The sequence below is a fragment of the Naegleria gruberi genome (assembly GCF_000004985.1).
Source record: "Naegleria gruberi genomic scaffold NAEGRscaffold_69, whole genome shotgun sequence".
NCBI classification, from domain to species: Eukaryota; Heterolobosea; class Eutetramitea; order Acrasida; family Naegleriidae; genus Naegleria; species Naegleria gruberi.
In genome coordinates this window covers 129,927-154,512 of record NW_003163258.1, presented here as the reverse complement: position 1 = coordinate 154,512, position 24,586 = coordinate 129,927, and the positions used below count along the sequence as shown (strand labels likewise).

Here is a 24,586-nt window from a genome sequence, read left to right as displayed (position 1 = left end):
ACACTCGCTTTATTTAAATAACTCCCTTATACTTCATATCAGAAGCACAAATGTGAGTAATCAACCATTGCTTAATAAATTGCATCTCAGCATCTCCAACACTTGTCAATGCCAAAGCATCCTGAACAAACTTATCATGAGTTTCCTTATGAGAGGCCGATTCAGACCAACCAGCCTTTGCAAACAAATCTTCTTCAGTCTTGAAGTGGAAAACAACGTAATCCAATAATTCCTTCAAGGTGGTGCCACAACTTCTCTTGGCATCTAAGGCATTGATGAGAGTGAAGAGTTTCTTGTGTTGTTCGTTTAATTCAGCATTGCCAATATCGAGAGTGGTTGACCATTCGTATGGGGTTGGGATTGGATAGGACATTTTTGATTTTGTTTTTAATTGTTTTTGTTTTGTGAAATGTTGGGTGTTACTTGTCGTGCTATTTATTTGAATTTTTTGACACTTGTTGGGTTACTTTTATGGACGAGTTGTAAAATTGTACTAATATGGAGATATTTAGAATTGATGGCGTTGTTGTGAAAATGGCGTTCGTGAGATGGTTTACAATAATGCGTGTCAGTGACTTTATTCTTCATGAACTTTCGGTAAGTTACAATAGTTTCGTTCACTTACTACCTTAATAAACTAGACAAGTTATCATACGTGTGGTCTCTCAGGTCGTTATTGATATAAGAGACATTAATAAACTTACACGTTTTTTTTATTATTTGTATATTGTTTGGAAGAAACCCCTCAAATATGAGCGAGGAACGGACGGAGCCACAAAGCAATGGAAATTTCTCCACAACATTCTTCATGAAAAGAAACCAAGTTATGCCATAACTCTTTTGAAACCTCGTGAGGATTAATTTTGTTATAAAACTGCAAGGTCAAGGACAATTCTGTGAAACCAAATTTCATTAAAAAAAACAATCTACTGAAAGATAGATGGCAAGCAAGATTTTCATTACTGGAGCAACTGGTAATATTGGAAGTGAATTGATTCGTATTTTGAATTCTTCTCCAACAGAAACCAAGTTGAAACTCAAATTGTTGGTTAGAAACGTGGAAAAGGCCTACAAGTTATTCGAGGAATGCACCAATTTAGATATTGAATATGTTCTGGGAGAATTTGAAACCATTTCATCACTTCCAACTATATTCCAAGATGTTGAGAGAATTTTCTTTGTAACAATTGCCACTCCAAATGTTGCTCAATTGGAAAGACAAGTTGTGGAACTAGCTGTCAAGACCTCAAAGGGTTTGAAACAAGTTGTCAAGATTTCAGCTTTGGGAGCCTCTGGAGATCTTGAGCAAAACAACTTTTTCAAAAATCTTCATGATTCTGAAACCAGTGTCAGAAAAGCTTTGAAAAATACCTCAATTTCGTATGTGGTCATTAGACCAAACATGTTCATTCAAAATTATGTGAGAGGTGACTTGGCAGATATCAAGAATAGTGGAGTATTCTATAGACCAAAGCATGACCATGGATTACCATATAGAATTAGTCATGTTGATACTCGTGATATTTCAGAAATGGTTGCTCAAATCTTGATTCAACCTCCAGAGCAACACGCTAATCAAACCTATAATTTGACAGGTCCACAGAGTTTGACCTACGAACAAGTTGCCCAAATCATTTCCAAGTCACTTGGAAAGGAAATCAAATTTGTTGAATTGGACGAATTTGAATATGGTGAATTATTGAGAAAGAGTGGCGTTCCACCATTCCTTATTTTCCCATTTGTTAGATTGTATCAAGTTTTCAAACTCAATGGAACTACAGCAAACGTTCATGGAGATTATCAATTAATAACTGGAAAGAAGCCAAGAAGTGTTGAAGAATTCTTTAACCAACACAAGGACAAATATTTGTAAATATATTAGAATAATAAATTGGTACTTCATTTTCATCCAATTTGTATCAAGTAGAGTGGTAACAATCTATTTGGGTCAATATAAAGTAATTGTACCATTAAATAGATTAACTATTTTGAAATAGAACCTGCATTGTCCAATGTACAAATTTGGTAATCTATAAGAGAGAAGATAAGCACAATCTTTCCAATCACAAAAGATAATTAAAAATGAAAGCAATTGTTTTGGCCACAATTTTGCTCATTCAAGTGGTTTTGTTTGGTCAACTTGCCCATGGTCAGCAACCAGTTGAGGTTCCTTCCAAACCAATAGTAAATAATAACAACAATGGAGGTAGTAGCAGTACCGTTTCCTACAGTTCTAGCACCACAACAGTAGTGGTTGAATCCAAATCTTCATACTCATCACTGAATGGTGTATCCACTCCATCCAAGGACAAACCACTTGGCATTGATATTGAGGTTGGAGGAACCAAATATCAAACCTTTGCAGATGCTCTTGGAAGACCATTCTACGTTGCTCAGAATGGTAATATCAAGTATTTTGATTCAAGCAATCCATCGAGTCCAAATTTTCCAACCTCACTCCAATCCAAAGCTCTAACAGATAATAAGAATCGTCGTTATTTTGTCGACTCGCAAGGAAATGCATTCTATATGGATGCAAAAACTGGACTCCCTTTCTACATTGACAATAACAATAAGGAATACTTTGTAGATAGTTATGATAGAATCTTCTTTAGAGATTCACTTGGTAGATACTATTACATTGATGGCAAAACAGGAAGACAAATCTTCTTTCTTCCTCCATCCAAAGTTAAGGAAATACCTGGCTTGAATTTGGCAGACATTCCAAGTCCTGGTACAACCCAAGCCACTCCAACAACTTCAACCCCTACAACTGGAACTAAACCACCAATAGTCGTTGTGGTCAGACCAGTACCTTCTCCTATTGTTGGAATTCCAATTCCTGTGCCTGTTCCTTCAAAAAGACCACATCCTCCAAAACCTGTAGCCAGCTCCACAATCAAACCAACTACTTCTTCAGGAAATACAGGAAATACAGGAAGCACAGGAAGTACCACTGGTACTGGTTCTACTACCACTTCTGGTAATTCCAATAACAATAACAATGGACAAACATCTTCCATCTATGTGAATACACCATCAGGCAGTGCCCAAATTGTTAATCCAAATGGTTTGGCAGGTGGTCCTTTTGTTGATTCACAAGGTAGAGTCTACTACAAGGATCAGAACGGAATGGCCACATACCAAAACTCAGAAACAGGTGAATCCTACTACATTGATCCAGTGAGTGGTCAATGTTTCATGCTCAATCAATTGGGAGAACACATTGCCTGCCCATCCAATCTTCAAACTGTGGCAATAGGCAATTCGGCAACAGCAGCAAACTCTGCCAGCACCTCACGAAAGAAGACTTACTATTACAATGATGGAAGGATTTACATGGTCAATGAGGATGGTAGCTTGGTAGAGACGAATACTCCACTCGCACAGAGCAATCAAATTGTTCAATCGTCATCATCTTCGGGTGATGAGCCATCAAAGGCTGCTCCTCTGAAGGGATACACGGTAATTGATGGCAAGATGTATTGGATTGATGAGAATACTGGGGGTACTTTGCCATTCAGTCAGTCTCCTACAAATAATAGAAGTTAATTCGTCGTCGATTTCATCATAAGAAGATAAATAAAAATTTGAGAAAGAAGTTTTGATTTTTTTTTAATTTGCTTTTTTTTGAATTTAATTCTTGTAACGGCTAGTTTTGTTACCGCCAACAGAAGTTTGATAATTAGAAAAAATTAGCTTGATTCTCATCATGGAAGGAATTTCATCATCATAAACTTTTTCTTATCATCCTACTCTGACTGTATAAAACGTGAATTAGAACTGAAGCACCTATAGAGTAATTATAATGGATTTTCGATAGTTAATTAGTAACAAAATCGTTCAGCAAGGAAGGCTTCCTTTCCTACGTGTTGAATTATGAAGAAGAAGTAGAACAATAGAAAAACGTGTTCCACACACCTGAATCTGACCATCCTAAAATAATCCACAATATATTTCTTTGATATTAATTTGGAAAGAAACGTGATGAAGGAAGTGCTATTAATTTGGAGCTTGGATTTAAAAGCCTTCAACATACAAGAATGAAAAAAACAATACAAGTATCACTATTGATAGTGGTCGTGGTGGTGGCAGTTTTATTGACTGTTGTTTGTGCTCAGTTTGAATTGGGTGGACTTTCGTTTCATGCTGTTGTAGATGAGGAAGATCCATATTACAATGGAAAGATTGTATATAATAATCAAGTGGTGGATGATCCAGAGGAGTTGAAGAAGATTCTGATTAGTAAGCAACCAATTCCTAGTAGACTTTCAACGAATAATGACAAGATTGATTGTCAAGAATTGATTTTACAAAAAGTTTCATCACTCTTCTTTAAGAAACAAACAGAAGAGTATGGTTTATGTACACAATTCAAAGAATGTATGTTCAAATATGCCAGAGATGTGGTATTGCACTTGCTGCAAGTATTCGAAATGAAAGCTGAATTGGAATTTCCAACTGGAAAGACAGTTTTGAATTTGGTGATGAATAGAATTGATAAATTGGCAAAGGAAACATATATTAATTTCCAATCCGATAATGACAAAATCCTTCAATCCAAAGAATGTACATCAACAGGTTCTGACAAATGGATCAAGCCATTATTTTCCTTTAATGGAAATGTTTACACTAATCCATGTAAGGCAGCTCAAGATGAAGCTTCTCATCCATTGACCGATATTTCATTCCATTTTCAGCATACTACAATGGAATTTGATTTTCCAAAACAACCAAGAAGTTCAGTACCAAAACGAATTCTTCTCAAACACTACTTGCAAATAGTCATTAGAATCATCAAGTGTATCAAGACCTATCTCAAGGATCAATGTATTTTGAGCACAGATTCTAGAATATTGGACCATGCACAATCTCAATTAGAACTTATCATTTTAGATCTAGATCAAATTCCACTTCCAGAAATGAATTCTAACCACTCTAACGAATTTATTGAACAAGTTCTTCAATTACAAAAAGACACTATCCAAAATATCAAGGTTATTCTCGAACAAGTATCCAGACATTTTGCCTAATCAATAAATTCCCTAATCTGAATGTTTATCTGATAATGATTGGTTAGAAAGTGCAACAGATGGAACCAATGCTGAGTCTTGAGAATGATCAATATGCATTGCCAAATGTTCAAACAATGCTCTTTCATGGAACTTTTCCAAAAGAACATAGGTTTGCATCAATCCCTTTCCTTTCACTTCAACTCGTTTCTCCTCAAATTCCACCATAATTCCCTTTCCATTAGGATTTAATCTTTGATCCAAATCGTAAAGAACTAGATCGTGAATTCTTTCGTAAGTTGTTCTGGAAACTTGAATACGACCTGGGAATGAAGTTGATTCCATTCTTGAGGCTGTATTGACTGCATCTCCCCATAAATCCTATTTGTTTAATATTAAATTAAAATAATTAACATTATTGTAAATAAACATTGAAAAAAATTGAAAACTCACGTAGGCAAATTTCTTTTTACCAATAACACCACCGACAACACTTCCAGTATTTATACCAATTCGCAAATTAATAGAATTGTCAACACTTCTATTTCTGGTAATATTATATCTGTGCAATAGTCCAAAAACATCAATTGAAAATCTTAAAACTCTTTCAGGGTGATCACTCTGTTGACCATGCAATCCACTATTTAATTGTTAAATAAATAATTTAAATATTCCAAAAAGAAGAAAACCTACCCAGCTGCAAAATAAGCATCACCAATAGTCTTAATCTTTTCCAAATTATACTTTGTACACACTTCATCAAAACCATTCACTAAATCGTTCAACATTTCTACTAGTTCAGTTGGTTGCAAAGTGCTACTCATTTTGGTAAAACCAACCATATCTGAGAAGAAACAAGTAATATCATCAAACTTCTCAGCAATGAAGGTATCTCCTTTCTTTAAACGAGCAGCAACAGCTTCTGGGAAGATACTCTTCAACAGGTCTTCTGACTTTTTCTTTTCCACATTTAGCAATTCAAGAGATTTCTTCTCTGATGTTACATCACTTAAAATACCAGCAAATGTGACCTTTTTGCTCTTTCCACCAGAAAATGCAACACATAAATTCAGTCTTACAGGGAATGTCTTGGAATTGAGCATATTTTGAGATCTTTTAGCTTCAACTTCAAGAATTTCACCATGAGAATTAGCTGACTTGGAAATGTCACTAATTGTCTTGGCAATGACATCTTTAGATTGGAAAAGTCCATAAAATTCAGTTCCTACAACATCAGATTGAGATCTAATTCCAAACATTGACAAGGCAACTTGATTAATATTTTCCACAATTCCTTCCTGATTGAAAATAACAGCTCCATCAACACAACTATCCAAAACTTTCTTAAGCATGGTGGTACTATCACTATCTGCACCTTCATCTCCAGGATGAATTCTTGAACCTTTCTTTTTTCTGACTAATTCATAGTTCATTATATAGTTTAGGAAGATTTCGTTGCTTTCGATTGTTTCCCAAGAAATGAAATGAAACATGTGACGAAGTTGGGTCATTTCAGATGTGTAGACCTTCCATGAAGTAAATACAATGTAATTAATGAGCATACACAAGACAACAATCATTAAACAAGCTGTCAAACTTGGAGTAATTGACACAATGTTATCAATGACAGATACTAGAACGAGTAAAACCTTGTCGACCTTTGCTCTGAAGGATAAACTCAAGGAAACATGATCCTTGAAGAAGGTTTCAATAAAATAGCCTGAAGTACGAATATTCTTGAAAGATTCTTCCTTGAATTGTTCCATTCCAGATAAAATATATGACATTAGGTCTTCAATCGAAAGACAAGAGAAGAAATCCAAATTTTGAGAGAGTGTAAAGTTAGAATTCCATGTTTTAGATGAAGCTGGCAATGTTGTTGAAGTAGTATTTGATCCAATAGTTCTATTGATAGAAGTAAAATTATTGGAACAAGTATTCGAAATCATGAGTATTTCAATATCTGTGCTGAAACTTCTGATTGGGTTGTAACCTTTCTGACTATCTCCTCTTGTGAAAACTAAAAAGTTATCTACCAATCCTCTCATACTATTCGTCACTTCATTATAAACAAGTGAACTATTTGTTGGTAGTGAACTATCTCCACTAATCAACTCGACCAAATTGAACAAACCCTTATGGTAATCAACTTGGATATCAACAGAATTTCTCAATTTCAACATGGAACTATACTGTAGATTCATGTTATTAGTGGAATCGTAAATAAAGACAGAGAAGGCAATTCCGCCAATAGCAAATGAAAGCATGAGAAGAGATGGAACGGCATAAACTGGATTTCTTAAGAATCGAGTGAGAATAAATTGTTTCTTATCATTGGAAAGTGAGTGCTTATCGTTGGAGCATCCAGCCTTCAATTCTTGATAGATTCGTCCAACTTCATCCTTTGGCAATTTCTTGAATAAATTGATTAAACGTTGACGATCTCTAAATTTGTAAATAATGACACCAAAGATACCAAAAGCTACCATCATAAAGCTCGCCATGGCTATTGACATACCCAAAATGAAATCTCTCAATTGGTCAATTAACAAATTTCTGTGATCTTCAATAATTGTAGAACAAAAATTGGAAATTATTGTTGGCATAATTTCTCGATTTTCCCAAAAGAACATGAATGGAAAGTTTTCAATTGTTTTCAAACTCATACTATCATCTTGTTGAACGATATTTTCCAATTGAACAGCCATCATGGAGTAGATTTCGGATAAGGTCACTTTCTTCTTGGTTCCTTCTTGAAATGATGAGGCATTAGAAACTGCTTTTGGAATGTAAACTTCATAGTAGGTTTGCTGATAGCCCTTGACCACAGCACTGATTAAATTGTCAGTACTTGATGAATAATCCAACATCATACTCTTCATTCTTTGACTATACGAGGAAAATCTCTCCTTGTGATCTTTTTCTAATTTGGTAATGTATGCAGTGTTTCCAGAGAAGAGTTTCAACTTTTGTAAAGCTCTATAGTCTACAAGGACATAGAAAGGAACATTTGCAGCATCACATAATTCATAATACATCCAAACTTTGGATTCAAAACCTTTGGTAGAACTTCCTTTTGTGGAAGTTCCTTGGATAATCTCTGCTATTAATCCTCCGGTGATTCCCAAAATGACATAGCATGGAATAATCAAAATAACAATCAATAACCATGTGAAATCTGGATGCTTGTTGATCAAATTCTTATTTCCTTCCTTTTGTTTTCTATTCTCTTCTTCTAAACATTCGGCTTCCTCTGGCAGTTCGTCCAAATCGTCAAATTTACTCAAATCAATGGTTTCTTGTTGGAAACCAGGTACTGCTCTACTTCCTCTTCTTCCACCCTTGAATGCTTGCTTCTTTCTATTGTTTTCTTCTTCCTCTTCCAAAACAGCAGCTTGTAAATCTTCTGCAAGTTCAGGTTGGAATAGGAATTTTTCAGCGAAACGTGAATAGTTTCTTAAAACTGTGACACTGGTTGAGTGTTGGGAGAAGAGTTCTTCAAACATGCTTCTAGTTTCATTTTGCAAAATGTACAATTCATCAGAAACTTGAAGAATGGCATTCGAATCATCGCTATTCTCATTCAAAACAAGTTTCCAATAATTTCTATGCAAATTAGAAAGCTGAGTTTGCTTCTTGTAGAGTTGTGATATTTTCTTATCAATCTCTTCGGCTTTTCTTGAACCTGGCTTGATTTCTTCACGTTTCTTCAAAACATCTTTCTCATGTTTTTGTAAAGAAATAACTAAACGATCCCAAATATTGATTCTTCTTTTCAATTGACCTGAAAGTAATTGTAAAGAATACATGATTCCATATCTTGGATCCTTTTCCTTGAATAATTTAATAACCAAGCAGGAAAGTGAGCTTGCAAAGAAAGTATCCGTTGGTGTCAATTTGTTTCGTTTCATTTCGGTAATAATCTTTTTAGAAATTACCAACAGTTCAATGTCAACTTTGGAAATTGCCTTCTCATCGACATTTAAGGCGAATTGTGCAACTCTTCCCATATTAGTTTCACCAATATCTTCCAATAAATCATTCGAAAAGGCACCAGAATTTTCCGAAATCTTCTCATTCAATTGTTTTGCCAATTTTTCAATGTAAATTTTCTGATAAGCTTGACATCCAAAAAAGGCAAACAGGAAAATAGTAAGGCAAGAAGCTAGAGAAGTTCCCAGATAAATTAAACCAGCTTCCCATTGGTAAAGCGTTCCACTGATGTGATTGACATCCGAAATTGTATTTTGAAGTGAACAAATGAGCATTACTGAACTTGGCCCTAGTTTTGCCAAGTTTACAGCGAACTGAAAGCTGTTTTCTTTAGGGCGATGATAAGGAAGCGTGTATATTATTATTCCAGCTGATGCTATGGCTATTGCTATCATTACACTTGGATAGAGGAATGAAAACTCGGTGTACGAGGGTACCATCTGTTGAAACACAATATAAAATCCACTCATTATGGACACAGCCACAGGAACAATAGGACGCAGTGTATTGAAGAATGCCTTCTTGATGACTCTGTGCCACCATGCAGTCCTTATCTTTGTTGGAACTAAAATAATGGAAGGACTGGCCACCGTCAATGTGAACAAAACTGGAATTGCCACAATGTGAAAAATCAGTCCAATCATGGAAAAGATTGAAAACACAAGGTTAGGAGTATCCCAACACTCCACATCTGGGTAAACTTTCAAATAATAATTGGTCGTTATTGTTGATGTAATATCAGATTGAACTTCCTTCTTTCCGTGGACATAATCACATGACCAGAAGGTTGAATAAATACTCGTTATTGGGAGGTACAATACAGTGCACAGAAAGGTCATGTAAGTATATATCTTTGGCATTAATTTCCAAAGCTTGGCATCTTTGCCTATAGATTCTTTGGACAAATAAAGAGCTATTCCACATAACATTTCCAAAAGCAGAAAGATGAAGAGAAAGGCTGCTGATCCTTCGTAGGGCAGTAAGTGTAACCCGAATGTATACATGCTCTTGATGCCATAATCTATGATATATCGTGAGATGGAACCCCACTGATCAATGGGAATGAAAGAAAGTGCAATAAATTGTATTGGTTGAATGATACCAAAGATTAATAAACTCGAAACATGTGGTAAATCATCCCATGGATGTGTTCTTATCGATTTAAGTGATGGAACAATGTATTCCTCAGTGAATTGATTAGAGGAGATCTTATCAGCAGTTGAACCCTCCTCCACAGATGTTGGTTGAGCAGAGACTGCATCTTCATCATCTCCTGAATGAGTAGATGCTGTCGTTTCATAATTAGAATAAATCTTGAGGGCTGGCCTCAAATTAGTGCCACTGTGTGAAGTGTTTGCTGTTGCAGTAGCAAGATTGAAGGTTACTGGACGAGCCAATGAACTCAATGATGCATGTGGTGATTCTGTCATTGTTTTTTGTTTGGTTGTTGATAAAATATTTCTATATTCCTATTGATGATGTTCTTTTTGTTGATTGTAATTAAGGACTTGGTGTTGTGTGTCAACTTGTTGTGAACGGATCTATAGATTTTTGTTTCCACACTGTCTCAACGACAAGAAAACGCTTTGTCGTTGAATTGTTTCAATTTTGATGAATTTGTTATGATCTGTAAATTTTCGAACTAATTATTTGAGAGAGTGAATGTTGCCTTTTTTTCAAGTTCAACTTGAGAGCCAATTCGGCACTATGAAGATGTGACGTTGTGGATGGACGCGCTTCATGATTGATGCATTTCACTAAATGACAAACACATTAAGGCGAGTGAGCAAACTAACCTTAATAACACACCCTACTTAATCTTCTGAGAGGATCATTTTCGTTGCCAACAAAATAGGTCTCCTCAGAGGCAAAATCAAAGAAACGGCGAAAAATATTACTCCTCCATTTTTTCACATAGATGGTAAAATAGAGGACTGATTAGATGAATGGGGCCACCACTTGAATAATATTAAACACTGAAAGACCAAGGAAACTGTTAAGTTCTTCATTAGTGCAAATAAGTTCCTTTGGAAGAGGCAATAAGGCGGTTGTTGTCAAATCTTAAAGGAAACTGATAAATTCTTCAATGATGTAGGAGGGAGCGAAAATGGCAATGAATGACCCATTGATATACTGCTTCCTATTGGACCCCGATTTAACATTTAGTATTCATTATTAAATATTAATAGGCCCAATTATCATGCTCTTATGCATGATTGATGTAATGGTGAGGCTTTTTTTTAAATTGAGCATGAAGTGGCTAAAATAGAAAGACCTTAATTTGGAGGTTGATTGTTTCACAATTCGAAATCTTTACAATACAGACCGAATCAATACTTAACTTCGATTTCATAAGTCAATCATCCACAAGTGAGTATACTACCACATCTTTTAACTTGCTGTTTTCCACAATTTCTCAAATGTAGGTCGAGAAAGAATAGAAGTTTCCAATAATTTAGTAGAAGCAAGTTCCAATTTATGTGCAGTAATCGTATAAATGAAGTAACACTTTCGAATGATGAATTAAAGCACATTTCGGGAATGGTTTTAATTCAACTAGGTGAGCCTCTTCCTAGCAAACTATTGTAGGAGTGTCTAGTTTCTTCCGAAGTAACCAATTACACAAAAAACTGACAGAAACTATTTTCCGATCTTGAGGAAAGAAAATTGATCATCAAATTTTGCTATTTTTTTTAAAACAATTTACAAATTTTTAAATACTAGTAATTATTATTATTAATTGTAATTATTTATACAATTTAATACGGTTTTCATTCTACTAATGTGTTCGAGTCCTTGATTGCCTATTTCATTGAAACTGATATTGAGATTAGTGACCAGTGGCAGCTCACTAATGAACTTGGCACCTTTTTCATTAATGCAAGCTGTATTTACATTAAGATTAGTCAATTGTTTCATTTCACTTATGTATTTAGCTCCATCTCCAACACTATTGTAATAAATACGAAGATCTTTTAACTTATCAAGGTTAGTGATATGATTGAGTCCTTTACTATTAATATCATTTCTACCAACATCGAGATAGGTTAATTGCTTCATTTCACAAATGAATTTGAATCCTTCATTTCCAATATTATTATTAGAAACACTAAGGCAAGTTAATTGCCTCATTTTACTAATCTGCATGGCTCCAATAGCCTCAATCTTGTTGCCACTAATATTTAAATTAGTCAATTTAGGTAATTGTCTCAGTTCTTTAAAATAATGAGATCGATAACTAATGTTATTAAAAGAAATATCAAGACTAGTCAATGATTTCATCAAACTAAATACTTGACAATCGAATACTATTTCCTTGTGTTCTTTCACTTTAAGATTTTGAATATTTTGCAAAAATTCACCTTGCAAATTCTGGCTACTTTTGCAAGTGAGCGAAAATCTTACTCTTTCCGATATGACTCTCAACCACTGTTTAGAAACTAATGCACAATTCAGAACAATAAATTTAAAATCATCAAAAAACGATAAAATTTCATCTACATGATCATCAATAAAGATGGTGGAATTTTGATCCGAAAAATGTTCCAATTCTAATAATAATGGTTCAACATTTGATTTTTTATCATCACTACCTTCATCGAATAATTGTCTTGATCGTTTGCACATTTTTTTCAAATGAGAAATGAATCTAAAAATAACTAAACGTGATGGAAGTGATTTAAATTTTATCTGCCAACTCAATCATTTCTTGGAGTTTCTTTACAATGAATGAAAAACTTGGTCTTTGATTGTAATCTGCTCTCCAACATGACTCAATTAATGAGAAATAAATTGGTAAGATTCGAATAGTGAGTCTACTAGTATCAATTCCTTCCTGGTTCATATATTCCTCAACCCATACAAAGAGTTTCTTTTCCTCTTCCAAACTTTTAGATATTGAAGGCAGTGGATATCTCAATCCTTCACTAATCAACTTGGCAATATAATAATTATTGAAATTTTGAGGTGTCAACTTTTCATAAACTTGTCTATCCTGATCAGTCATGAAATAGCTCACTCGTTTGTTTTTCAATAATTCATTGGAATAAATTGCATTCTCCTCAAAAATCAATTGCCACAAAATGATTGCATAACTGAAAACATCACACTTCTCATTATACTCAGTTCCATTAAAGGTCTCGATGGCCATGAAATTGAAAGTTCCAATTTGATTTGTTTTCTCGACCATGTTGTCGGCCACAATTTTACTAACTCCCAAATCACAAATTTTGGCTTTCATTTGATTGTCAAGTAATACATTTCCAGGTTTCAAATCTCTGAATTTCGAATAAATATTGCTAATCAAAATTTCAATAAACCTACCTGTGAATAATTGGAGGATTGAGTTCATGCAAATAACTCATGGCTGCTGCAATATCCAACAAGATTTTCAACTTTTCCTTGAATGAAATCTTCTTTTCTCCCTTCTTCATTTTGGTAATCCAAAATTCTAATGAGTTGTTTGGCACAAATTCAGTAACCATACATCTTGTCGTTTCCAAAACCACAACTCCATAGAATGTGACAATATTTTCATGGTGAACAGCTCTCAGTAAACCTACTTCTTGTTGGAATGATGCCTCTGCCTCCTCCTCCAATGTCAATTTGAATGTTTTGATGGCAACTTGTGTCTTGTTTTTCCTTTTTCAAAATTTAACAAACAAGCAGAAACAGAACTAAACTTACCATTTTCCTTTAAAAACACTACCCTGAGCGCCTTCTGCAACCTTTTGTTGAATTTCAATGTCCTCTTCCTTAATCATCCAATAATCAATGCCAGAAGCAGATTGACTAGAAAGTGCAGAAGCATTAGTGTCGCCAAGTTTAGTATAATTCAACTCAAAATCTCTTAATTTCATTTCCAATTCCTTTTCCTTCTTGGCCTTTCTTCTCTGGTCCTTATACAAGAAACAGAATTTCACAGTGAAAATAACCAACACAATACAAACAATGCAACCCACAAACAATGCTGAAATCGTAACTCCAACAATGATAGATGGTCTGTTTGAACAAATATAATAGTCATTTCCATCGTTGGCTGTTCTCACTTCAATATATTCAGCGGCTCCGCATGATCCAACAGAAATATTGAAAGATTTGACAACTTGCATGTCAGAAAATGCCTGAAGAGCAGATTTTGTGTCCATTGTCATACTTAATGAAAATCTGTCTCCCTTAATGTCTCTTCTCAATAAGGAGGTTTTGCATTCAATCATGAGAAAGTCTCCAGATGGACTGAAATTCAAATCATCAATAATAATGGTTCCCTCAATTGAAGTTAGTGTGAGTTTCCAATAGGTTTGCATGTTGAATAGGAGTGAAGTATTTGCAAGGTTTCCATTTGCATCCTTAAACTTGGCATAAAATATTTGAGTGTAGCCAGGAATAATTTCAGCATTAGAAAGTTCACTAATTTGATCCTGCTGAAATAGAGATATTGTTGAAGGATATTGATTAGTTTGGGATTGAATAATTGATGAACCATCTCTAATATAGTTATTGTCAACCACTGCAGAATTCTGCAACTTATTAATCTTATTGTAAAATACTCCTGGTGAATATTTGGTGGCAACATTGTTGGAAATTGACGATTCTGAATCCAAACTAATTGTATCCAATGTATTGAAGAATAATCCACCTCCTATAGTTGCTTCATTTCTCAAAATCTTTGTTTTTTTGGCATCAAATATTGAAACATATTCATCATAAATGGAAAGTGATGGGTTGACCAAAACTGCAATTCCTCCACCATAATATCCAGCCCTATTTCCATTAATTTCAGATTCCACAAATATAAACTCATCTGATCTTCCAGAATAACTCAAAAAAGCCCCACCCAAACCTCCTGCACTATTATTCTTAAAGACACAAGTGTTAAATAGAATAGAAGAAGGCGAATCTTGTGAAAAGTAAATGGCACCTCCTCCATAGAGTGCATTGGAAGATAGTTCACTACTGGAAGATGCATAATTTTGTACAATTTGTTCATTGTTTAGGAAGGTGCATTGGAGAAAGTTGGCTCTTGATGCTAAACCTTTCAATCGAATAGAGCCACCCATGTATAAAGCTCTATTCGAATCAAATACTGTTCGACTGATGATAACTGTAGAATAACCAGCAATATTAAGAGCTCCACCTTCTTTCGAATAGAGTTTCTTAAAGTTTGATCCATCGACATCCAAAATAAATGGATAAATATGAGGAATAGAAATTCCTCCAATATTATCCGAATCCCTTCCACTTCCCTCAAACGTACTGTCCCTAATTATAAACTTCTCAAATGGATATCTATTATTAGTAATGAAATAACTTGGAAAACTCTTCAAATTTGGACGATTCGAATATTTAAAATGTGAACTCGAAATGGTAATACTTCTCGTACTGGATAATCGTTGAGGATCCAATGTCAATGCCGAATCAATAAAGTTACTATATCTAATCGTTAAACTAGCTTCCATGCAAATAAAATTTAAAGTTGCATTTCGTAAAGTTGTTCCATCAATTATGAAATTATTCGAATCGACTGAATTGATTCCAAAGATTTCAGAAGTATCAAATGTTACTCTTTCACTTTTGAATGATGAATCAGAAATGATACAAAGTAGAGTCCAAACCTCAGTGTTGTTTTGTACTGAAATTGCAATATTAGAAAGGTCCATATAGAAAAATTGGATCAGGAATGGAATTACTTCATTGTTACTTTTCAAAAACCCTTGATTACTGCCACAACTCAACTTTCTCAAGTAGAGTGTCGAATCTGTGGAAAATAATATTTCTGGAAACTTCTTTTGAAAAGCATTCGAAACTACAATTCCACAATTTTCATTAATTTGTGCTTGTCCAATATTATTCATGAGGAAAATTGCTAGATAGGCTGTTTTTCCATCTTCAACATAATTCGGAATCCTTTCTAATATGTTAAAAACCATCTTTAGACTAGCACAGGGAGAACTCTGCATACTACAATTATTCGAAACATCATTATTACCATTAATTGGATCCACATAGGCCCTCATATAAACATCCGTTGCCATTGCTTGTGCCATACCTGTCAATCCTCTCTTTGAAAGACCTTCGGAGCTCATTCGGCTTCTTGCGTCCAGTTTCGTATTTAAATTTTCTAAACCCTGCACACTTCCAACCATCATCACCAAGTAAACTACCAATAAACCACACAGAATATGTGTGAATATTGTTGTTTTGCATGACTGACATGAAAGGACCATTTTTTTTAATGTGAATTTGTTATTTCTTCCAATTCACAAGTTGATTTTTTATGAAAGTGATTGTGTTCAGTCATTTTCGGTTCTAGTGAATAGAGAACATTTGAAATTAAAGAGTATTAACGATTATTGACATGTTTACAAACGCTCGATTTTAAATTATCCAATTTGAGAATAAATAAGGAAATTGGAATGAACTGTGAACATTTTACAGCAATCGTGCTTGAAATGAAGAACGGATTCGAGATTTCAAAAAGTCAATGATTGCTTTCAAACCTTCAAAGATAAGTTCGGTTTCGAATAGTAGTTGATTTGTTGATTAAACTTGAAAGTTTGGTGGTTTACCTTCCAATATTCTTACCCATCCACTTTCAATATCTTTGGAGAATTTATCTTCAATAAATTCTAAATCACCACATTCAACTTCCAGTTCAATGATGGAAATCCATACAAGTGACTAATTGAATAGCCCCAGACCTTATCATAATGTTCCTTAATTCTAGAAATTCCTCTTTGAATTCTCTTTTGGAATCAAGATAACTATTGAACAAAATATTAGTTGTCGACTTGTCGAATTGTTTCGTCATTCTCTTCTTTGTGGCGGGAGAATACTTGACGAATTGTTCAATTAAAAGTAGCTCTCTTCTACCAACCATTCTTCCTTTCAAAAATGTCAATACTTTCCTTGGTGAGCACCCAATGTTATTGGAAAGAATTGTAATATTGGGTATTTTTCCTTTACAAGAATTAATCCATTGAGAATATTTGCTTTGAGAGTGAAAACCTGATATAAGAGAAGTTGAACTCATTGCAACATATTGGAAATTTGGAACAATCTTGTTGGAAAGTTTCTCATATACTTGTCTGTTGTGTCTATAAAAGTATTCAATAATCTTACTTCTGCATGGTTTCAAATCTAATTCTCTCGACATATGGGAATCTCGATTTAACATTTCAAATAAATCTTCCTCTAAAAGCTTGACTTGGAAGCCAAATACGACAAAAGTGTCTCCAAAGGGAAATTCGGTAAGGTCAATGGTTAATATCGCATTGGGATTGGTTTTGCAAATAAACTTCTTTCTGATCACCAAAAATTCTGCCACAACCTCATATAAATTCTCATCAAATTCACTTGAATTCTCTTCAACAATCATAAAGTCACTTTCTTTGATAGGCCTTTTGACCAATGATTTGTTGCAATGAAAGAAGCAATTCTTCCTCTCGCCAATCTTTTTCCTCCAACAATTACTCATGGCTCCAGACAATTTTTGGTCATCCATGAAAACCTCAATGTATTCTTGTGAGATTGGATTTGTAAAGATGGATTTCGGAGGAAGGAGAAATAACGAAGTTGAACTTTAGCACAACTGTTTTGTCTTGTTGTTCAGGGTTATCGACCTTGCCATTATACCTACACAATCTGAGAATACTTGGGGCTTTGTGGATTGTGTATTCTTTATATAAGGTAGTTGAGATAGACATTTTTTTGCAAAATTAAGTTGTGATTTAGCTTTATAATTAATAAGTGAGAAAAGATAATGAAGAAGTGTAGGATGATAAGATTATGGGCTTGGTTATTTGTAAAATTGAATAAGAGGGAATTGACATAAGGTGGATGTAATAAAAGTTTACAAAATTATTAACTATTTACAATGAAATTTAAAATAAATTTGAATGCAAACTTAATGTTTCCTTCAATAAATGTTACACTTTCATCCGTTTTCAATGTAAATATCAATAAATGTTACACCATAGCCAACAATTTTCATATAAAAAAGGAAAATTTAGTTTTTAAATTTATTTTAAAAAAAATATCTTCACATCTAATGTACTCCCCACACGCTTCCGACAATAATTCTCCAGCCTACTACTCGGGTTCATGTTCTCTCTACTATAATTTATGGAAGAATCCTAGACTGACTCATCCCAAAGCCTTTGAAAATTCCACGATGGGTTCGAAGGCAATGACAAGTATGCGAGAGTTGTTTCCAGAGTCGGAGCACTTGATTCCGATTATTGAGAAGATGTCGTGCACGCATTGGAGAAGATATTTTCTTGTTGTGAATGCATTTGATTGTGGGGAGAAGAAGAAACAGGAATTGTGGGGTTTTACTAGAGATCCAGAATTGATTGATAAATATGGACATAATGAAGAGTGTATTAGGTTTAGTTTCTTTGAGGAGAGAGGGTTATATATTGTGGATATAGTTTCTGGAGCTTATTTTACATTCTTTATTACAAATGATGGTATTTATGGAATTGGAGAGAATGAAAATGGGCAGTTGGGAGTTGGAAATAACTTAAATCAGAACGATTTTGTGAAAATTGAGAGTTTGAATGGTTTGAATATTAAGAAATTGGTCTGTGGAACTTTCTTTTCAATGGTATTGACCCAAGATTCTGAAGTTTATGGATTTGGATTGAATCATTGGGGTCAGCTTGGACTGGGATATAAATCTGAGAGTGTCTTGCTACCAACCAAATTGGAAATGTTTGGGAAGGGAAAGATTGAGTTGGAAACTATTTATTGTGGAGAACACAATGTATTCTTTTTAACCACTCCAAGTGCATCAACAAATTATCTGAAACAATTATATGCTTGTGGTTATATGGAATTTGGGCAATTGACAGAGCAATATTGGGAAAAGTATGATTATGTTGATGGGGTTATCACTGAAGAATGTTGGGAAAGAGTTTACAAAGTTGAGCCTGTCTTGATTGACTTCTTTTCAAAGAGCAAGGAAAAAACTGTCAAGAATATGATATCAAGTTATGGATTTTCTATGATTATTACTCAGGATGGTTGTTTATATACTTTTGGAACTCAGAGGGATGGTGAGTTGGGTATTGACGCTAAAAATGATGAGGTATATCCAATTACTGAAATTCAATGGAAAGGAGATGAAATTAGAAGCATGACATGTGGAACTGATAATACACACTTTCTGACAAATAATGGAAGCATTTATAATACTGGACATCATTACGTTATGAGTCTAGTTAAACAGAAATTGAAACAACAGCTTGTCTACAACAATATTCCAACACTGGTATTCAAATTTGATCAAATTAGTAGAGATGATAGAATTCTAATGAGCTCTAGTACCGAAATGTACGTTTTGGTTAATCATGTATCGACAACTAGAAATCAGTTATTAGCAAAATTTATAAGAAACTATAGAAACCTTTCTGGATTTTCTGATATCTCCATAACTTTTAAATAATTGAAATGAATTTGTGGCTACTTTTCACTCAACTGTAAGAGTAAAATCTGTAATCGTAGAATTTATTAGGTAGAGAGTGGAATGTTCACATACTTCTTGTGATGTTTCCTACGAGTGTACTAGAAATCAACATCATATACTTGGTAAATTGACAACATGATGAAAATCTGCTAATAAATAATAGTAAAAAACATGTTACTTTCAAATATCCTAACTTGATGAAAATACTATTGTTTGACGGTAAATCCAACTCATTTAAATTCCAAGCAGGGAGATTTAGTGAAAATGATGACTTTCACGAAAATTAAATTATAATACACTATTAATTTCCACAAATACTATTTTGGACAAATACATGAAAAATTCCTATTTGATGATAATAATCCACTAATAAAAATTACTATTATTATTACTATTCAGATGATGTTGAGATGTGAAAGTTTGATGCTTTCATGATGTGAAACCATTCCGAAAATCAGCATGGATTCGATGCGAATATTTTTTTATTATTCGGAATGGGAAATTGTAAAGTCTGTTGAATAAAACCAAAATTTATTAAAAAAAAATGAAAGACCCAAAGCGCAGGATACTCCAAGAATTTATCAAACTTTTCGCTGATGAGAAATTGTCATCATCATCATCATCAATCCATTCATCATCTTGCAATGATCAAAATGATCACGGAAGAATAATTCTAGATGACAAGATTGATAATTATTACGATGGGTATAGAGGCGTATTTATGAATATCTTGACCTATTTGGATGAGTTTGATTTGGCACTTTCTATTCAACCTACTTGTAAATTATTCGAAAAGTTTTCTCGGAGTGATGATTTGTGGGAGAAACTCATGCATTATCGTTACGATTCAGGATGTATGATAAAGTTCAATACCAGTACATGGGAAGATTTCAAGAAGAGATTGGAACTTTCTAATAACTTTAAAGAGAGCTTTGTGGATTCATGGAGAACTTTTTACAAGATGCGTTTTGCGTTATTTTCATCTTCGAAATATGTATTCCATGAACCAATTCCAGTTGAGAAGAGACGTAAAAGGTTTCATAATTGTGAAAACTGTAAAGAGGGAATTGATGATGATGAACCATTTATTGAATTGACTGGGTTAGGTAAAAGGAAGGCACTTCATCTTGGTTGTGTGGATAAGGAAGATTTCAGAAAACGTTATCCACATGTCTTGACATTTATAACAGGAAATTCTGGTTACAAACAAGATATTATTGATACACTTTATAGATCTAAAATGTTTGGCGATGTTCATGGTTCAAGTTTAAGTGGAAAACATTCTGAGGATGAAGATGAATTGGAAGATGAAGAGGAATTACCAGAATTCTCATGTGATATTTGTGAAGAACCAATTCATGGAATCAGATATAATTGTTTGGATTGTGATGAGTATGATTTGTGTGGATATTGTTGTGAAAAGGTCATTATGAAACAAAAAGGATCAACATTGAAAATGTGTGAAAATGCTGATCATCCTCACGATCATACATTCCAATCGGTTGGTGAAGAGGAGTTTGGAACATATTCATGCAATAAGTGCATGGATAAAGTCAGAGGTTTTAGGTATCACAAATTGGATGAAAATGACTATGATCTGTGTTCATTGTGTTTCTTTGCTACAGATGAAAAGGATTTATTCGAAAGAATTGATCTATTCGGTGAGAAACCTGTTGAAGAACTTTATACAACATTCTGTGAACAATTATTATTGAACGAGCTCAAAACTGTAATGGAAAATATTTCAATAGTACATGCTGCCAACACGACAAAGAAAGAACTCTCTTCCACATTGATTTCCATCTTAGAAGAAAGGAAGGAGAAGAATAACAGACCGTCCATTTGCAATCTTGTTTCTAATGTAGAAAGATTCTGTTGTAAGGGTGAAGATGGAACTGTATTACCAAACTCTGCTCCTAATTCTATCGTGTATAGTGTTGAATTAGTTGATGACGTTAAGCCTCCAAAGAAAAAGACTAAACTCGCCTAAAGTTCTACAATCTTAACAAAAACTAATTCATTTTGCGCCAACAAACTTAATAACCAAATAATTCCAGCTCACTAAATTTTCTTCATTTATTGGATATTTGGATATTTGTGGACTTGGAAAGTAATTTCTGGATGAGATTTCATTTCATTATCAGAATCAGCGACAAGTTGTTCATACGTTGTGGTTTCGAGAAGATAGGAAACATCTTTCTTTGTTGGATATCTATATTCTACAGTTTTGAGGGATGGATTGTGGTTGGCAAACATGTTTGGAGTGAAGAATATACTACCAAATCTAATTCTTGTCAACTTGTCAAATTTTGTGAGTAAATTACTGACTTGATTGGATTGACATTGCACATCCAGTTCAATACTTTCTATATTTGGTGAATTATATGCAAGATTATTAAAATCATCATCATAGAGCGATTCACTGGTCTTCAATGTTTTGAGATTTTTGTAATGTTTAACTAAATCTTGTGTGAGAGATGTGTAATTGTTGTATTTCCAGTAATCATCTGATTCAAAACATACAGCATGAGCAACATTCTGACAAAGTATTGGAACAATCAAGGCATTTCTAAAAAATTCTGCAAAGGAAACTGTCTTTTTTGGGAAAAATGTTTGCATGATAGGACTTCGAGGATCTTGATTGAAAGCAACTCTCTTATCCACAATGAATGTATCAGAAAGGAGTACTGGTTTTTCTTGTAAATATTTGGTCACCAAACTCTTCCAGTGTTTACAAGTTCTGACAACTTGAACAATTTGCTTGGTTTCTAAAAAGCTCAACATGTGGAAGAAGGTATCCTCAGACATGTGTCTATATTGAGATAGACCACTTTTGTAAACTCTTGGATTGATATTTCTGGCACAATTGTAATCTTCTTCGTATTCATCTTGTTTTCCAATTCTAGAAAATAAACTTGATCTCATAATGAATGGTTTCTCATTTGGTTTCGTTTGAACTTGAATACTATGACTAAAATCTTCCAAAGCTTGTTGAAAATCCCATGAAAAATAATAACAAAGACCTCTATTGTAAAATGACGATCCCACATTATCTGATTTGTATTTAGAACCCAAATCAATAGCATGTGTAAACAACGGAATGGCATTTTGATAAATATTTGCATCAAAATAAGCCAACCCAGCTCTAATATACAACAATTCCAAAGTAATAACAGTTTTTGGTCTTGATTGAATGATAGCATCTGAAGTATTTAGACCCAAACTATGGTTTAACCAATTCTTGACAGAATTTTTAGCATTAAAAATTGAATTATTCCAATTTGTCATTCCTTGATTAATTCCAAGAATTGTCTTTTCAAATGGTTTTTTAGATTCAAGTTGCCAATTCAAAAATTCCTTTTCCATTTCCACAAATTCCTCCTCATTTACATACTGATTCATAGATTCTCTATTATCGATGGCTTTCATAAAAGTATGAGCAGCATCTCGATACAAACAAGCTCCATACTGAGCCATACCAAGAATATACAATACAATGAAATGATTTCTTCTCTCCTCTGTATCCATCAACCAAATGGCCATTTCCACATCTTCAACAGCTTCCTCAAACTTGGAAATTTCCATTCTCGCAATACTTCTCCTCATCAACATGCTACACAATTCCCCCTTGTCCTTCTCATTCAAATCCTCCGAGTGTTTCTTCATCTCCTCAATGCTCAATGAACAGTTACTTTCCAATCGATGGGCCACATAATTTTCTTGTCTATTCTTGTATAATTCCATAATGGCTGCATTGGTCTCACCAATCTTATCAAATTTGTCTCTCCAAAACCTTGTCCATTCCGGTGAAATTGTGGGAAATATAAAAATTGGGGGACTATGATGATGATCATCATCAACGTGAATTTTATACATTTATTCACCATGGTTGTGGTTATGGTTGTGGATAAAAAACACAAACTTACGCTCCACACATTTTTTGATTGTTGTTTGGATGAACTTTTGAACTTTACGAAATTTCACTGTTCTTTGTTCTTTGATCAAAAAAAAATGCCGAGACAACAATTATGGGAACCATCATGTTTTTATACAATTCAACATTCTTTTAGCCCTTCATCATATTCATCATCATTGAAATTAAATGATACAACAACAAGTCAACAAAAGCAACATGATTATGATCAAATATTAATCGGATATTATAATGGTTACCTCTCATCAACAATTTATGATAGAAAAAATAGTAAAAATGTACAAACACAATATTGGACACATGAAGAATTGAATACCATTAAAAAAGATGGAAATTATTGTAAACAAGTTCATTCCGATAGAATTTTAGGTTGTTATTATGAAAAATATTATAAATTAATATTAACATGGTCTGAGAATGAATTAATTTTCAATGATAAAGATATGAATCAATTACAAATATTATACATTCAAAATATAGTTGGAATTCAATCTGCAGATCATACTATTTATATTTTTACTAGAAATAGAAATGGAAATTATAAAAAAATTCAATTAGATATTAAACAAAATTACAAAATTATGAATGAAAATTTAGATTTTAAATTAAGAGAAGAACAAGTTTATATTAATTATTACGTACATGGAGGTTCAATGTACAATAGCAAATGTTTAATACTATGGAGTGATTCATTATTAGCAATGTATAGTATCAGTAGTGAAGAATGTGCACGATATAATGAAAGAATTTATGATGATAGTATTAAACTGATGGAAATAAGTCCAGATGATAGTCTACTAATGGTCAGTAGTGGTCTAAATGAAAAGAAAACATTTAAAAATGAAGATAATGAAGAATTAAATATTCTTACAGATAATAATAATGATTATTCTAAACAGACGTTAAATGAAGAGAAAATTGAAGAGGTTGAAAGCAATGAAATTGTTGAAGAAGAAATTGCAAGATATTCACATAATGTTGATTACTTTTCAGGTTATCCAGATGCTTTATTTTCGACGCACATAAATACCAATACCATATTACTAAAATCTGATGAAAGTAAGCATTAATTATTATTTAATATTTAATATTTTAAAGTATTACAAATTAATATTAATGAAAAAAAATATCAAACGATAGTATTAACAAAAAATCAAGTATCAACATTCTTTTTAGCAG

The 24,586-nt window shown here is 33.5% G+C and overlaps 11 protein-coding genes across 11 annotated transcripts; 6 read left to right on the top strand and 5 right to left on the bottom strand.

The window, feature by feature from the left end:
- Nucleotides 1-13: 13 nt before the first annotated feature.
- On the bottom strand, nucleotides 14-373 carry NAEGRDRAFT_44819 (uncharacterized protein; the record flags this gene model as incomplete). Its single annotated transcript, XM_002670585.1, has 1 exon — nucleotides 14-373. One exon carries the CDS (start codon nucleotides 371-373, stop codon nucleotides 14-16), a length of 360 nt encoding a protein of 119 aa, XP_002670631.1.
- Nucleotides 374-940: 567 nt separating this feature from the next.
- NAEGRDRAFT_74374 (uncharacterized protein) lies at nucleotides 941-1,873 on the top strand (the record flags this gene model as incomplete). The annotated part of the gene is made up of 1 exon (XM_002670636.1): nucleotides 941-1,873. The coding sequence occupies one exon, from the start codon at nucleotides 941-943 to the stop codon at nucleotides 1,871-1,873; it is 933 nt and encodes a 310-aa protein (XP_002670682.1).
- A 209-nt stretch (nucleotides 1,874-2,082) lies between these two features.
- NAEGRDRAFT_53422 (uncharacterized protein) lies at nucleotides 2,083-3,552 on the top strand (the record flags this gene model as incomplete). The annotated part of the gene is made up of 1 exon (XM_002670635.1): nucleotides 2,083-3,552. One exon carries the CDS (start codon nucleotides 2,083-2,085, stop codon nucleotides 3,550-3,552), a length of 1,470 nt encoding a protein of 489 aa, XP_002670681.1.
- A 491-nt stretch (nucleotides 3,553-4,043) lies between these two features.
- NAEGRDRAFT_53421 (uncharacterized protein) lies at nucleotides 4,044-5,033 on the top strand (the record flags this gene model as incomplete). The annotated part of the gene is made up of 1 exon (XM_002670634.1): nucleotides 4,044-5,033. One exon carries the CDS (start codon nucleotides 4,044-4,046, stop codon nucleotides 5,031-5,033), a length of 990 nt encoding a protein of 329 aa, XP_002670680.1.
- Nucleotides 5,034-5,701: 668 nt separating this feature from the next.
- NAEGRDRAFT_74371 (uncharacterized protein) lies at nucleotides 5,702-10,435 on the bottom strand (the record flags this gene model as incomplete). The annotated part of the gene is made up of 1 exon (XM_002670584.1): nucleotides 5,702-10,435. The coding sequence occupies one exon, from the start codon at nucleotides 10,433-10,435 to the stop codon at nucleotides 5,702-5,704; it is 4,734 nt and encodes a 1,577-aa protein (XP_002670630.1).
- A 1,306-nt stretch (nucleotides 10,436-11,741) lies between these two features.
- NAEGRDRAFT_74370 (uncharacterized protein) lies at nucleotides 11,742-12,137 on the bottom strand (the record flags this gene model as incomplete). The annotated part of the gene is made up of 1 exon (XM_002670583.1): nucleotides 11,742-12,137. One exon carries the CDS (start codon nucleotides 12,135-12,137, stop codon nucleotides 11,742-11,744), a length of 396 nt encoding a protein of 131 aa, XP_002670629.1.
- Nucleotides 12,138-12,684: 547 nt separating this feature from the next.
- Nucleotides 12,685-17,481, bottom strand: NAEGRDRAFT_53419 (uncharacterized protein; the record flags this gene model as incomplete). Its single annotated transcript, XM_002670582.1, has 3 exons — nucleotides 12,685-13,324; nucleotides 13,692-16,164; nucleotides 17,127-17,481. 3 exons carry the CDS (start codon nucleotides 17,479-17,481, stop codon nucleotides 12,685-12,687), a joined length of 3,468 nt encoding a protein of 1,155 aa, XP_002670628.1.
- A 696-nt stretch (nucleotides 17,482-18,177) lies between these two features.
- On the top strand, nucleotides 18,178-19,655 carry NAEGRDRAFT_59650 (uncharacterized protein; the record flags this gene model as incomplete). Its single annotated transcript, XM_002670633.1, has 2 exons — nucleotides 18,178-19,340; nucleotides 19,381-19,655. The coding sequence occupies 2 exons, from the start codon at nucleotides 18,178-18,180 to the stop codon at nucleotides 19,385-19,387; spliced, it is 1,170 nt and encodes a 389-aa protein (XP_002670679.1). The 3' UTR covers nucleotides 19,388-19,655.
- A 362-nt stretch (nucleotides 19,656-20,017) lies between these two features.
- On the top strand, nucleotides 20,018-21,463 carry NAEGRDRAFT_53417 (uncharacterized protein; the record flags this gene model as incomplete). The annotated part of the gene is made up of 1 exon (XM_002670632.1): nucleotides 20,018-21,463. The coding sequence occupies one exon, from the start codon at nucleotides 20,018-20,020 to the stop codon at nucleotides 21,461-21,463; it is 1,446 nt and encodes a 481-aa protein (XP_002670678.1).
- An 86-nt stretch (nucleotides 21,464-21,549) lies between these two features.
- On the bottom strand, nucleotides 21,550-23,349 carry NAEGRDRAFT_74366 (TPR domain-containing protein; the record flags this gene model as incomplete). Its single annotated transcript, XM_002670581.1, has 1 exon — nucleotides 21,550-23,349. The coding sequence occupies one exon, from the start codon at nucleotides 23,347-23,349 to the stop codon at nucleotides 21,550-21,552; it is 1,800 nt and encodes a 599-aa protein (XP_002670627.1).
- A 639-nt stretch (nucleotides 23,350-23,988) lies between these two features.
- NAEGRDRAFT_74365 (uncharacterized protein) lies at nucleotides 23,989-24,477 on the top strand (the record flags this gene model as incomplete). Its single annotated transcript, XM_002670631.1, has 1 exon — nucleotides 23,989-24,477. The coding sequence occupies one exon, from the start codon at nucleotides 23,989-23,991 to the stop codon at nucleotides 24,475-24,477; it is 489 nt and encodes a 162-aa protein (XP_002670677.1).
- Nucleotides 24,478-24,586: the final 109 nt, after the last annotated feature.